Source organism: Dromiciops gliroides, chromosome 3, assembly GCF_019393635.1.
Source record: "Dromiciops gliroides isolate mDroGli1 chromosome 3, mDroGli1.pri, whole genome shotgun sequence".
Classification (NCBI taxonomy): Eukaryota; Metazoa; Chordata; class Mammalia; order Microbiotheria; family Microbiotheriidae; genus Dromiciops; species Dromiciops gliroides.
Genome location: NC_057863.1, coordinates 626988437 through 627001441, shown reverse-complemented (window position 1 = coordinate 627001441; position 13005 = coordinate 626988437). Strand labels below are relative to the sequence as shown.

At 36.6% G+C, this 13005-nt stretch overlaps 1 protein-coding gene across 2 annotated transcripts in view; it reads right to left on the bottom strand.

Annotated features, from left to right (window-relative positions):
* Nucleotides 1-13005, bottom strand: part of RERE (arginine-glutamic acid dipeptide repeats) — a 583895-nt gene that overhangs the window by 349585 nt on the left and 221305 nt on the right. For both annotated transcript variants that reach the window (XM_043991371.1, XM_043991372.1), the window contains exon 2: nucleotides 10765-11237. In XM_043991371.1, coding sequence (XP_043847306.1) covers nucleotides 10765-11089 — 325 coding nt within the window. In that variant the 5' untranslated portion in view covers nucleotides 11090-11237. The remainder of the gene's footprint in view (nucleotides 1-10764; nucleotides 11238-13005) is intronic.

The following is a 13005-nucleotide window of genomic DNA, read 5'->3' as shown; positions in this document are numbered from 1 at the left end:
TAAGATAATGTAAGCTATCTGGAAAACAGTTTAAGGAAAGAAAATTTAAGTATCCTAAACATTCCTGAAAACAATTTAGGAGGGAGGGACCTGAACACTTTCAGGAAATCATAAATTAAAAACTTCATATATGTATCAAGATCAGTAGGACAAAGGGAAAAAAAAAGGTTTTTATCGACTGATATCCCCCAAAAAGAAACCACAAACATTTTAAGTATCAAGGAACTAAGTGAGGTTCACTCAAGACCAGGTAGCCATTGCTATACATGAGAGTTGATCTTGAAAAGTCATAAGGAAAAATATATAAGTTTATAAGCAAAGATAATTTAACCTGCAAGCAGTTAAGTATAAAACTACAGCAGGAAAAAGAGCATTTAATGAAAAAGGACCTTCATGAATTTCTAATTTTAAAAAAAGAGTTGAGTAAGAATGCTAAAATACAGGAATACTAACAGGAAAGCCTAGAAAGAAATTTCAGCAATTGGAAAAAGATGTAAAATGATATGGTGCTAAAATTATAATGGGGGAAATAAAACAGCATCCCTTTAGAACCCTAATCTCGTCAGGAGGAAAAGCAGGTAAAACCTTACTATTTCTAATAACTAGGGTATGTGAAAAGAATATACAAACATGGAGAAAGGGGCAAGACAAGTACTGAAAATGACAAAGGAGCACTGAACATACACATAAAGAAAGACTTTGGGGTAGAAATCCATCAAACTGGACAGGGGAATATGAGGGAAAAAGGCACAGGGTGTGTCCAGAGCATAATAACAGGAAGTAAATACTTGCTGGTAACACTTCCTGATCAGTCAACCTGGTAGTCAATCAATATTTAAAAAGCACCTGCAATATGCTAGACACTGTGATAAGTATTGGGGATAGAAAGAAAGGTAGGAAAAAAAAACACAAAAATAATTAGAATTTAATAAGGTACTTCAGATTACCTCTTAGATGACTGGGGGATGGCTAAACAAATTGCAGTAAATGAATGTAATGCAATATGACTATGCCACAATCAATAAGAAAAGAGGAAATTTCATAAAATCATGAGTAGTATGAATTGTTGCAGAGTGAAGCAAGCAGATCCAGGATGCAATTTATTGAAGGACAACAAGATTGTTTTTTTAAAAAAAAGTATGTTTCTGTGCGTGCGTGCGTGTGTGTGTGTGTGTGTGTGTGTGTGTGTGTGTGTGTGTTAAAAACACCCAAGAACTCTGATCAGATCAATGAACAACCATGCCTCTGAAAGACAATGATGAAATTTACTATTACCTACATCCTAACCGGAGATGGATAAAAAAGGCAGACACATTTCTGGACATGGTAATTGTGTGGATTCATTTTACTTGATTATGCTGTTTAAATTCAGAAAATGTTTTTTCTAAAACAAAAACCCATAATCTTAGTTAAAAGCCCTCACTACACATTTGTCTAGGAACATGTATATTTCACAACTGGAACAAGAAACAAATACCTTAACTGACTTTCAATAAATCCTAAAATTGGGAAGATACTTCCTTTCATCTTATTTCATTCATTTTTAAAATCTATTTCTACGTACAGAGGGAGGTAAAGAATCAAACTTCCAAATAGCTAATAGAATATAGTAGAAAGAAATTCATTTACCATCCAGACCATGCTAACACTAGAAATCAATGCCCTTGCTGAAGAAAGCTGTAAGGAAATCCGGCTGCACATTTGCTGTGCAGTAAATCAATGTTACCGTGACAAAGTCATCTCATCAAAAGCAAGGTAATAGTTGGCAGACAAAGAGGGGTTGGAACAGAAAGAGGGAATATTCAAGTGGATCCAAATAACTTTGGTTTGGGATTTTTTTACCCTTGAATACATCCATGTCATTTCATTGTGAACCAAAAAGGCCAAAAACCATTCCTTTAAATAATATTCTAAACTGGGGGCGGCTCGGTGGCGCAGTGGATAAAGCACAGGCCCTGGATTCAGGAGGACCTGAGTTCCAATCCGGCCTCAGACACTTGACACTTACTAGTTGTGTGACCCTGGGCAAGTCACTTAACCCCCACTGCCCGGCAAAAACAAAACAAAACAAAAATAATATTCTAACCTGCGAACGAACAATTTTTATTTTAAAAAGATAATGTTGAGGCAGCTAGGTGGCGCAGTGGATAGAGCACCGGCCCTGGATTCAGGAGGACCTGAGTTCAAATCTGGCCTCAGACACTTGACACTTACTACCTGTGTGACCCTGGGCAAGTCACTTAACCCCAAGTGCCTCACCCAAAAAAAAAAAAAGATAATGTGGGACAGCGAGTTGGTGCAGTGGATAAAGGACCAGCCCTGGTCCTCAGGAGGACCTGAGTTCAAATCTGGCCTCAGACACTTGACACTTACTAGCTGTGTGACCCTGGGCAAGTCACTTAACCCTCATTGCCCTGCAAAAAAAAAAAAAAAGATAATGCACAACTCTTAATTTAACTGGTTTTTAGAATTCATGATGTATGTGTTAAGGGCTAAGGAATTCCTTTAAGTGTTTCTACAAAGTATCTGTTGTACTACAAAAAGATTATATCAACAAATTTCTAAAATCCAGTCACCTTAAAAAAAAAAAGAATAAACACTCAAGACCTACTATTTTAAGTATAGCCATTGAAATAAGACATTAATTGCTATATAATGCAGGCAGTTAATCAGCTTGTAAGACTGGAACTTAGTACGAAATGCTCCTGTGAGGAGAAAGGAATTTTTTATTACTAACTAGTGGCCTTTTGGTTAATTATACTAGAAAAGAAAAAGGTAAGCTAGTAAAAAATGAAAGCACAAGTATCAAGTGTCAGTGTCTATTATTCACCCCAATGTAATAATTACCACAACAACTTAAGCATAATGCAAATATGCCGATGAATCTACCATCTGATCAATGTGGGTTCTATCTGGTACATATCCTCACATAAGGCCTTAACCAAATGTGCTGCTGACCATATTTAAATTCCCCTGATACTCCAAGAACAAAGGAATACAATGGCTACAAACCAGTTATCCCCCATGTTGCCCAAATAACTAGCCTATCTTCTTTCTCCATCCTAGATCTCTCTAAGAGTATTTTTTACATTATTCACAATTCTTTCTTTATAATATATCATGGCCTGGTTATACAAACCACGTACTTCTCAGGTGACCTTTGGGGAAATAGTGCTCCTCAAATTCAAATTTTGGGAGCCATTATGTACCAAACTTGAAGCCAAAATTTTTACTGGATGCTTAGTGGTAGTGAAAAGATGGAAATATATATTAAGAAAAGGTTTGGAGTAAACATAAAATTCCAGTTTCACTAAAGCAATTCATCTTGCTTTCCATCACCCTTTCAATACCCTGATTCAATGATCTTGAATATTAGAAAGAAATATATTACTGGATTAGCACCACAGTTTGGATGCAAATGCATATTATAAGCAAGGACAACAAGCATTCCTAACACTCGTGCTTTTTCCGGCATGGTTAGGCCAAATATTTTTGGCCAATTCTAGATCTCATTCTGAAGCTCTGCAATATCCTAAGACTTGATGTAAATTTGCCTGATTTCATGCACAGACATAAGCAGTTAGAAAACATCATCTTCTGGATAATGGGCCTAATGTCAGGAAAACCTCAGTTCAAATTTGACTCTGGGAAAGTCACTTAGCTCAATGATAAGAACAGCATATAATTCGCAGGGTTGTTGTGAGGATCAAATAAGATAATCATTGTAAAGTGCTTGGCACATAAGTGTTATATAAATTTTAGCTGCTATTATTATTATTTTTTTAACGAATCCTAATTATCTTAAAGCAAACATTTGCTGTCCTTGAAGTATGGCAAACATCTCTCTATTTTATGCTTTTACTCACATTAATGATGAAAACTATCATCTCTGCCAAGGAATTTAGCACCACTTACACATGTGTATGGCGGATATTTGGTTGAGGAAAGCCTTTGATATATACAGCATCAAATGGTTTTTATCCACAAACAGTAAACAAGTGGGATCCTGTATTCTCTCTGTCTTTCATTTGTTTTTATTGTGAAGATGTTATATTTCTCAGCAAGGTTTTCATTGAACTCGTTTTTCCCTCTACTTGTCATTCATGTTTTGTAAAGTGATAGTTCTCAATATCTTTCTCCATCCAGCATAAGACTATATCTTTTTTCTTTTTTCTTTTTTCTGAAGTTAACAAAAACCAAACAAATGAGCATTTACTTGTATGTACAATGTAGAATGGAAGGAAAGGACTGAACATGAAAATATGAATCTCTATAATGATTAGCTTACTTTTGTTTTTAATATTGTAATAACTTTCAATGCTGCCTTGCTTGACTGTGATTCCTTCTGGGCTTCATTCTATTCTTGTACGGTGAGAGGATGAAGGGGGATACAATTCATGAGCATTCTCTTCCTCTTATCTCCTTGTTTCAGGTTAATATTCTTCTTCAGGGGAAGAAGAAAATAGAAAAGCAAACCCCTTGTAATAAATATGGTTACAAAAGCAATCGAAATTGCCTTATTGGCATCTCGATTCCTTAACCTCTTTCTTAGGAGGTGGGGAACCTATGTTTCATCACTGGTACTAAGTAATGTTGGTAGGTCATGACACTGATGAAAGTTCTTAAATCTCTCAGTTGTTTTCATTTACATTGTTGTTGTTATTTTATAAATTATATTTTATGTCTATTATATACATTTTATTAATTCCAATGGTTCTGCTTCATTCATTATGAATCACATCACATATCTTCACAGTTTTCTCAGAAATTTCCCTTTTTGTCATTTCGTATGGAATAGTAACAATAATATCAGATTGAATTCATGTGCCATAGGTTGCTCAGCCATTCCCTGATAAGCACATATTTAGTTTCAAGTTTTAGGCCACCACAAAAAGTTATGCTGAAAACATTTCTTTGCCCTTTTATTTGTCCTTTTATTCATTCTTTGATCTTTTGGGAATATGGGCCCAGTAGCATTATTGTTGATTCAAAGGGTGCTTCAGTTTGCAGTAGAAGGAAGATGATACTCATCAAGGAGAGGCAATGATAAATTCTTGACATGATGCAACTGAAAAAAAGTTCCAAGAAAAATCCACCAGCCAAACACTGGACAGACCCTCTACTTTCTTATGGCTGCTTTATATTCATAATATAAGGAAATGAACTCAACAGAATGAACACTTAATTCCCAGAGCCTATCAGGTCTTGAGGAATGTGTCAGTAACTTTTTAAAGCTTTTTTTTTTTTTTGCCTTTTTTTCCCCCTAATTAGGGCAAACACCCCAGGGAAAACTTGGGATTTCAGGGCTTTTTCTTTTTTTTTCCAGTAACTTTTTTTGGGGAAAAACTAGACTAACCTACATAGGAGGAGCTGGGGTTAAACTACTGTTCTTACCATAATAACTAAGAGACTTCTTTGTTATACTTAAATCTGATTTACATGAAATGTTTGTTTAAAACAGTTATCACTGGTACAGATGTGATTTCCATTTGTTTCCTGTTTTTGAATTCCCTGAATTTAAATAATTCAATGTTGGAAGTTGGTTTAATTATGATTAAAATAATTTTTAAGATTTTAAGATTTTCTAATGATTTTCTCATTTTTCTTTTTTTTTTGCTAGCTTGGAGCTCCAATTGATATTTTAAGTCGGTGATTTTAAAACAGGTGATTCAGCCAAGTCATTCCCCAATTGAGAAATGGTCAAAGGATATGAACAGGCAGTTTTCTGATGAAGAAATCAAAGCTATCTATAGCCATACAAAAAAATGCTCTAAATCACTACTGATTAGAGAAATGCAAATTAAAACAACTCTGAGGTACCACCTGACACCTATCAGATTGGCTAATATGACAAAAAAAGAAAATAATACATGTTGAAGTTGTGGAAAAATTAGAACACTAATGCATTGTTGTTGGTGGAGCTGTAAACTGATCCAACCATTCTGGAGAGCAGTTTGGAACTATGCCCAAAGGGCTATAAAGTTGTGCATACCCTTTAACCCAGCAATACCACTATTAGGTCTTTTTCCCAAAAAGATCATACAAAAGGGAAAAGGACCCACATGTACAAAAATATTCATAGCTGCTCTTTTTGTGGTGGCAAGGAATTGGGGAATGGCTGAACAAGTTGTGGGATATGAATGTAATAGAATACTATTATGCTGTAAGAAGCAATGAGCAGGAGGAGTTCAGAGAAACCTGGAAGGACTTACATGAACTGATGCTGACTGAGATGAGCAGAACCAGGAGAACACTGTACACATTATCAACAATATTATGTGTTGATCAACTGTGAAAGAATTCATTCTTCTCAACAATACAATGGTCCAAGATAGTTCCAAAGGACTCATGACGGAAAATGTTCTCCAAATCCAGAGAAAAAAAAAGAACTGTGGAATCTAGATGCAGATCGAACCACACTATTTCTATTGTTTTTGTTGTTGTTTCTCTTTTTTTGAGGTTTTTCCTTTTTGCTTTGATTCTTCTCTCATAACATGACCAATGCAGAAATATGTTTAATGTGATTGTACATATATAACATATATCAGATTACTTGCTGTCTTGGGGAGGGGGCAGGAGGGAAGGGGAGGAGAAAAATTTGAAACTAGAAATCTTGTAAAAATGAATGTTGAAACCTCTCTAAATGTAACTGGAAAATAATAAAATATTTATATGGAAAAAAAAGAAAACAAATGATTCATAAACATTTCCTCTATCAATAATGTGCTATTTCCTATTCTTAAAAAAAATAATTCCAATTTTTCTTACATGATTCAAGATCTCATATCTTACAATTTTCTTCTCAAAAAAAATATCGACAGTATAATAGAAAGATTACAGGATTTCATATCAGAGAAAGATTATTCAAATGCTAGTGTTGTTAGCACGACCACTGATGAAACCCTGGGTAAGTGACTTAATTTTTCTAGCCTCTGTGTGTTAATTTGTAAAGCAATAGAGATTTGAGCTAAATCATTTACAAAGTTCATTCCTTCTAGATTTAAATCCATGACTATGCATATAAGAATGAGCCTTTCATGTAAATCTGGTTTCTGCTAAGCCACCTTTCCCAACATTTTCATCAACGTTTGAGTTGAAATTCCCATGTATCAAGGTATAAATCAGCCAGGTGCTCTGTCTTGCTCTCTTTCCTTTGGACTCTGGTAGAAATGTGCTCTCCCTTTAATAGATAGATGAATATAGGCCTTTCTCTCTCTCGTTACCAAATTCTTATTCTCCTTAATAAATGCTTAAAAACCTAACTCTTGGGGCAGCTAGGTGGTGCAGTGGATAGAGCACCGGCCCTGGATTCAGGAGTACCTGAGTTCAAATCCGGCCTTAGACACTTAACACTTACTAGCTGTGTGACCCTGGACAAGTCACTTAACCCCAATTGCCTCACTAAAAAAAAAACCTAACTCTTGCTAAAGCTTATAATTTATTGGCGACCACTCATTAGGTATTTTACATAGACTAGCTAGAATTTTAGTCCTTAACACACAGCTGCCCCCCACTCTGGCCATTTTTGATAGAATGTCATTAGCACTTCAGTGCAAAAAGAGAGAACTGAGGGACTGATGACCATTGTCTTTTTCTTTGTCTCATGATTTGCCAGTTATAAAGAAGACATTAAGTGGTAAGAATAATGGTATGGAACATCTGTTTACTTAGTAGTCCTCAAAAAGCAAAGACAGTTTTTTGCCAGGGGAATACTTAAATATTACCAGAATGGTAGAATTTGCCTGGGCTTGTGGTCCACTGGCATAGAGGACAAGAAAACAAGTAATCTCCAAACCATAATGAAATGTGAGACATTGTGGAGGCTAAACAAATGTATGTGAAAGAAGGAAAAGAAAGAGTACTAAATTGTTCTTGATGATGTTGAAACCAGTTCACAACTCCACTAACAATGTATCAATATCCCAATTTTCCCACACTCCTGGTAGCATTTATTATTCTCCTTTTCTCTCATATTGGCCAAACTGATAGATGTGAAGCAGGACCTCAGAGTTCTTCTAATTTTTTGTTATTTAGAATATCTTTTCACGTGACTATTGAAAGTTTTGATTTCTTCTTCTGAAAACTTAAAATTGACCATTTATAATTGATAAATGGCTCTTGTTTTTATAAATCTGGCTCAATTCCCTAGATATTTGAGAAATGAGGCATTGAAACTGAGAAACTTAGGTGAATTGTTCAGTGTTTGTGCCATTCCCTAGTGATACTACTGAGACCAATTATTGATAAAAATACATTCATGCTGCATTCACTTCCAAAAGGACTAAATGCAGTCCTGTTTATGATACAATGAACTGAAGCTTATATGAATCCCAATAATCAGTAACATCAGAAATACAAATAAAACCATCCTTGCTGGTTTCCTGGCCTGAAAGTGAAAAGAATATTTACATACTTATACATATTTGATATCTATTTATGAATGTTAGATTTGTATGTATACATATGAATATTATAATATTCACAAAGAGCACACTAAAAAAAGAGCTATAAAGAACCCACCAAAGGGTGGACAGAGTCAAGATAGCTGAGGAAAAACGTTAAACACACAGAGCTCCTGATACAATTACCCCCAAAACAGCAATAAAAGAACCCCTGACAGATTCCAGTAAAAATTGTCAGTAAATAAGATTCTTCTTAAGCAATTAAGTATAATAAAATTTGCACATAATAAAATGCCTACTACCTTCCTCAACCCTACTTCACCTCCAAATCCAGATTTCAGCAAAAATTGTCAGTCAAAAGAACTCCTGGAGCAGAAAAACCCACAAAAATAAGGGCTGAGATTATTTTCCAGCCATAGACAGATTAAAGGAGGCCATGTTGGGCTAAGAGTAAAGTCCATCCCCGTGATCGCGCCGACACAGACCCAGTCATGCCGCACCAGCATCTTGTGGAACTGAGCTTGCAATCGGTGAGAGCACTGAACAGCTGGCCAGGGGGAAAGTGCAAGGGTGTCAGTGGGACCTAGGGAGGAATTCGGTTGTCCCACCCAAGGGTGGAACCAGGAAGAAATCCTGAGCATCAAGAGGCCCAGGTCAGGGAGGGGCACAGGCGTCACGAAGCTAAGAATCACACCACAGAAAGCTTTGCTGGTTGGTTATTTAGTAAGTTGGCTGGTTATCTTTGGACCAGAGAACAGGCCAGGCAAGAGAAAAACCTGCCCTCCCTCAAACCAAAACACCTGGGACCCTCTGAAGCTGGGGACAGTAGTGTAGCCTATAAGCAGGGCCCCTGGAGAGTTAAAATTCAAGTAAAAGATGGCAAGATGAGCAAACAAAGAAAGTAGAGAACTACAGAAAGTTTCTTCAGCAACAAGGAAGATCAAGGTGCACCCTCTGAAGAGGAAAACAACCTCAAGACCCCAAAGCTTCCAAGAAAAACATGAACTGGTCTCAGGCCACGGAAGCTCTCAAAAGGGACTTTGAAGAGAAAGTAGGAGAGATAGAAGGAAGATTTAGAGAGAGGGAGTAAAGAATGGAAAGAGAATTGAGAGCAATGCAGGAAAGTCATGAGAAAAAAGTCAACAGCTTGAAAAGCCAAATGGAAAAGGAGATAAAAAAGCTGACTGAAGAAAATAATTGCCTAAGAATTAGGATTGAACAAATGAAAGCTAGTGACTCTATGAGAAATCAAGACACAGTAAAGCAAATCCAATTGAATGAAAAAATAGAGGGCAATGTGGAATATCTCCCTGGAAGAACAGCTGACCTGGAAAATAAATCCAGGAGAGGTCATTTGAAAATCATTGGACTACCTGAAAACCAGGACCAAAATAAGAGCTTAGACATTATCTTCCAATAAACTGTAATGGAAAATTTCCCTGATATTCTAGAAGCAGAAGGTAAATTAAATATTGAAAGATACCACCAAAGAAATGTAAGGTTTCATGACTTGCTTTCATGGTTGCCCTTTGAAGTTTCTTGAGTAATAATCTCTTGTTTCTTTGTTTTTGGTTTTGGTTTTTTTGGGTGAGTCAGTTGGGGTTAAGTGACTTGCCCAGAGTCACACAGCTAGTAAGAGTTAATCGTCTGAAGCCGGATTTGAACTCAGGTCCTCCTGACTCCAGTGGTGCTCTATCCACTGCACCACCTAGCTGACCCAATTAATAATCTCTTGATCTTGCAATGTACTGTTAACATTCCACTGGCTACTCAGAGCCAACATGCCAAAAACCAAACAGTTTAGCTATTACCATTGATCTGAAATGGAAGGATCTGAGGTACACATCTTCACGCTTAATTCATCATTTACATGCTATATAATCTAGAAAAGGTCATTTAATCACTTTGAGCACCATTTTTCTCATAAATAAAATAAAAAGCATGAACACAATGAACTCTAAAGGTCCTGTCCAGCTCTGAAAAATACTGAGATTTTGTTAAATTCCTTAAAATGTGAAGAAGTTAAATATTTACATTTCCAAATTAAAGGTTTTGGTTCAAAACAAAACCATGTGAGTTTTCCTCAAGTTTTCGTGTACTAAGACCATTATGGGGGGGGGGGGGGGGAGAAGAAGAAGAATGGGGGTTAAGTGACTTGCCCAGGGTCACACAGCTAGTAAGTGTCAAGTGTCTTAAGCCAGATTTGAACTCAGGAACTCCTGAATCCAGGGCCGGTGCTTTATCCACTGTGCTACCTAGCCACCCCCCATTATTCTTTTTATCATCACTTAAATTATATAACCTATACCTAAAATTTTAACATCTCCAACAATGTGGGAGATAAAAATGTCATGTGACTTACCTCCTGGTCTGTAGACAACATCATCTTCAGTAATGAAGGACGTTATCTCTCCAGTATCTGTCCTTTCATAACGAGATTTCTTTTTTGGAGGCTTCTTTTTGTTTTTCTTTGCAGACTCCTCTGTCGTGGCACTGTTATTGTCATTGTCCTCATCTTCACTGTGGTCACTTTCTGCATAATTCTTGGCTCCACCTTCCAAAGTGCAGCTTCGACGAGGGCGGGAATTTTCACTCTCTCTTGTTTTGTCCCTCTTTTCTCTTTCCCGGTCCCGATCACGGTCCCGGTCCTTTTCTTTGTCTTTGTCCTTCTCTTTGTCAGCTGTCATGATTCGCCACGTGCCTTCTTCTGTCCTCTCACGGCTGGGCCTCCGTGAAAGGTAGACAGTGAGCCTGGGCTTCAGTCTTCTGAATTTCTCACTCAATTCCAGGAAAAATCCAACCACTCCAACGACCCCACCGTTTCAAAAAAAGCTGCTAGGAAAACAAAACAAAACAAAAAAAGAAATGAATATTGTATTCTGACTTCCTTTTACGACTGCTTCCATCTTAAAAGCTTTTTAAAGCAAGAAGAAAAAAACTATATTAAACTATCAATAAGTCTCAGTATGTTAAAATATAAAGGTACAAGTCTAGTCTTATTAAAAAGAAACTTTTGAAATAAAATTTTAAATTACTTTTATTCCTAAAACCTTTTCACAGATGATAAGAAAAATAACGATAAGTTAATACCTTGAAAAATAATGGCCCTATCTTCAGAAAGTTCACCATTAATTTATAAATTGAAGAAATGTGAGGTTTAAGTGTTAGAGGGAGTAGTAATATAAATGTTCAAGTAGCCTAGAATGAAGGCAGGAACTTGAGAAGAAAAAGACTGTAAATGAGTACTTGAATTTCCTTAGGAAGAGAAAAGTATACATAGACAATGACTGTGAGAATCTTGATTGGGTGGTATATTGGAACTGAGCGAATCTCCAGGGAAGAGTTTACTAAGTGATGGTGGAGAGCCAGGAAGTGAATAAGGATTAATCCTATTTTACCATTAAGTTGGGAATTTGAGTTAAAGTGCAACTAGTGCTAGAAACTGTGGCCAGGGAAGCTGTGTCATCAGAAGGTAACCAGTTCTTGGTGAATATAAGATGGAAAGGTTTAGGATGAAAATGTTACCTATGAAGCAGGCATTCCACAAAGCACAGGGGAAGACTTTGGATAGCGTTGGAGTGAGAATTTAGGGGGTGGAGGGAAAGAGGAGAAGAAAAGGTGGGCGGAGAATAGGACTAAAGTGATGGGAATAAAAAAATCAGTCAATGGGGAACGGGCAACGGAGTATGAATGATGAGAATGAACATCATCTAGAAACATGATCAAAAGTCTTCCAAACAATATAGCACAACTAGCATGAAACCAGAGTATTTACTTTTCTTTTTCAGCAGATAGATTCTGAGATTGGATATTTCAATTTTCTGAACATATTTCGAGTCAGGAAGCCTTACCACATAGGCAAGGAATTTTTTGCTCTCAATGAATCATCTCTTAAACAGGCAGTAATAAACTCAAGTCTCTGTGGGCTTCTAGTCTTAGCAATTGAAAATACACAAAGAGACATTACTTTCCCTACTGGGATTTATTCTGGAGCACATACATTTTCTCGAACAGGTGAAAAAATAATATCAACTATTTGTAAAACCACCCTCATTGACACTGAAAACCCACAAAGGTCCAATGGGAGTCCAGGAAGGAGAACACAATCTTAGAGATGAAAACTGCCAGGGCATTCCCTTGGCAATATAATTCAGGACAAAAATAACAAATGTAAGCAGGAGGAAATCACTTCTTCCTTTGGCTACTTACTAAGTTCAAGTGATTTTTTTTGTTTGTTTGTTTGTTTTTGCAGGGCAATGAGGGTTAAGTGACTTGCCCAAGGTCACACAGCTAGTTAAGTGTCAAGTGTCTGAGGCTGGATTTGAACTCAGGTCCTCCTGAATCCAAGGCCAGTGCTTTATCCACTGCGCCACCTAGCTGCCCCTCAAGTGATTTTTTAAAAAAAATCACTAAAACATTAGTTTGACAAAAACTAAAATTGTTAAATGAGGAAAATACAACTTCAATCTATTCCTCTATCCTGTACCCACTGAAATCATGTTCAGTGTATGTCTAAATTTGAGAACAGCAAGCTTTTTTTCTGTCATAAAAGTATAAGGAAATAAGAAAATAAAAAAACAAGTAATGTCAAAAATGCCAATAA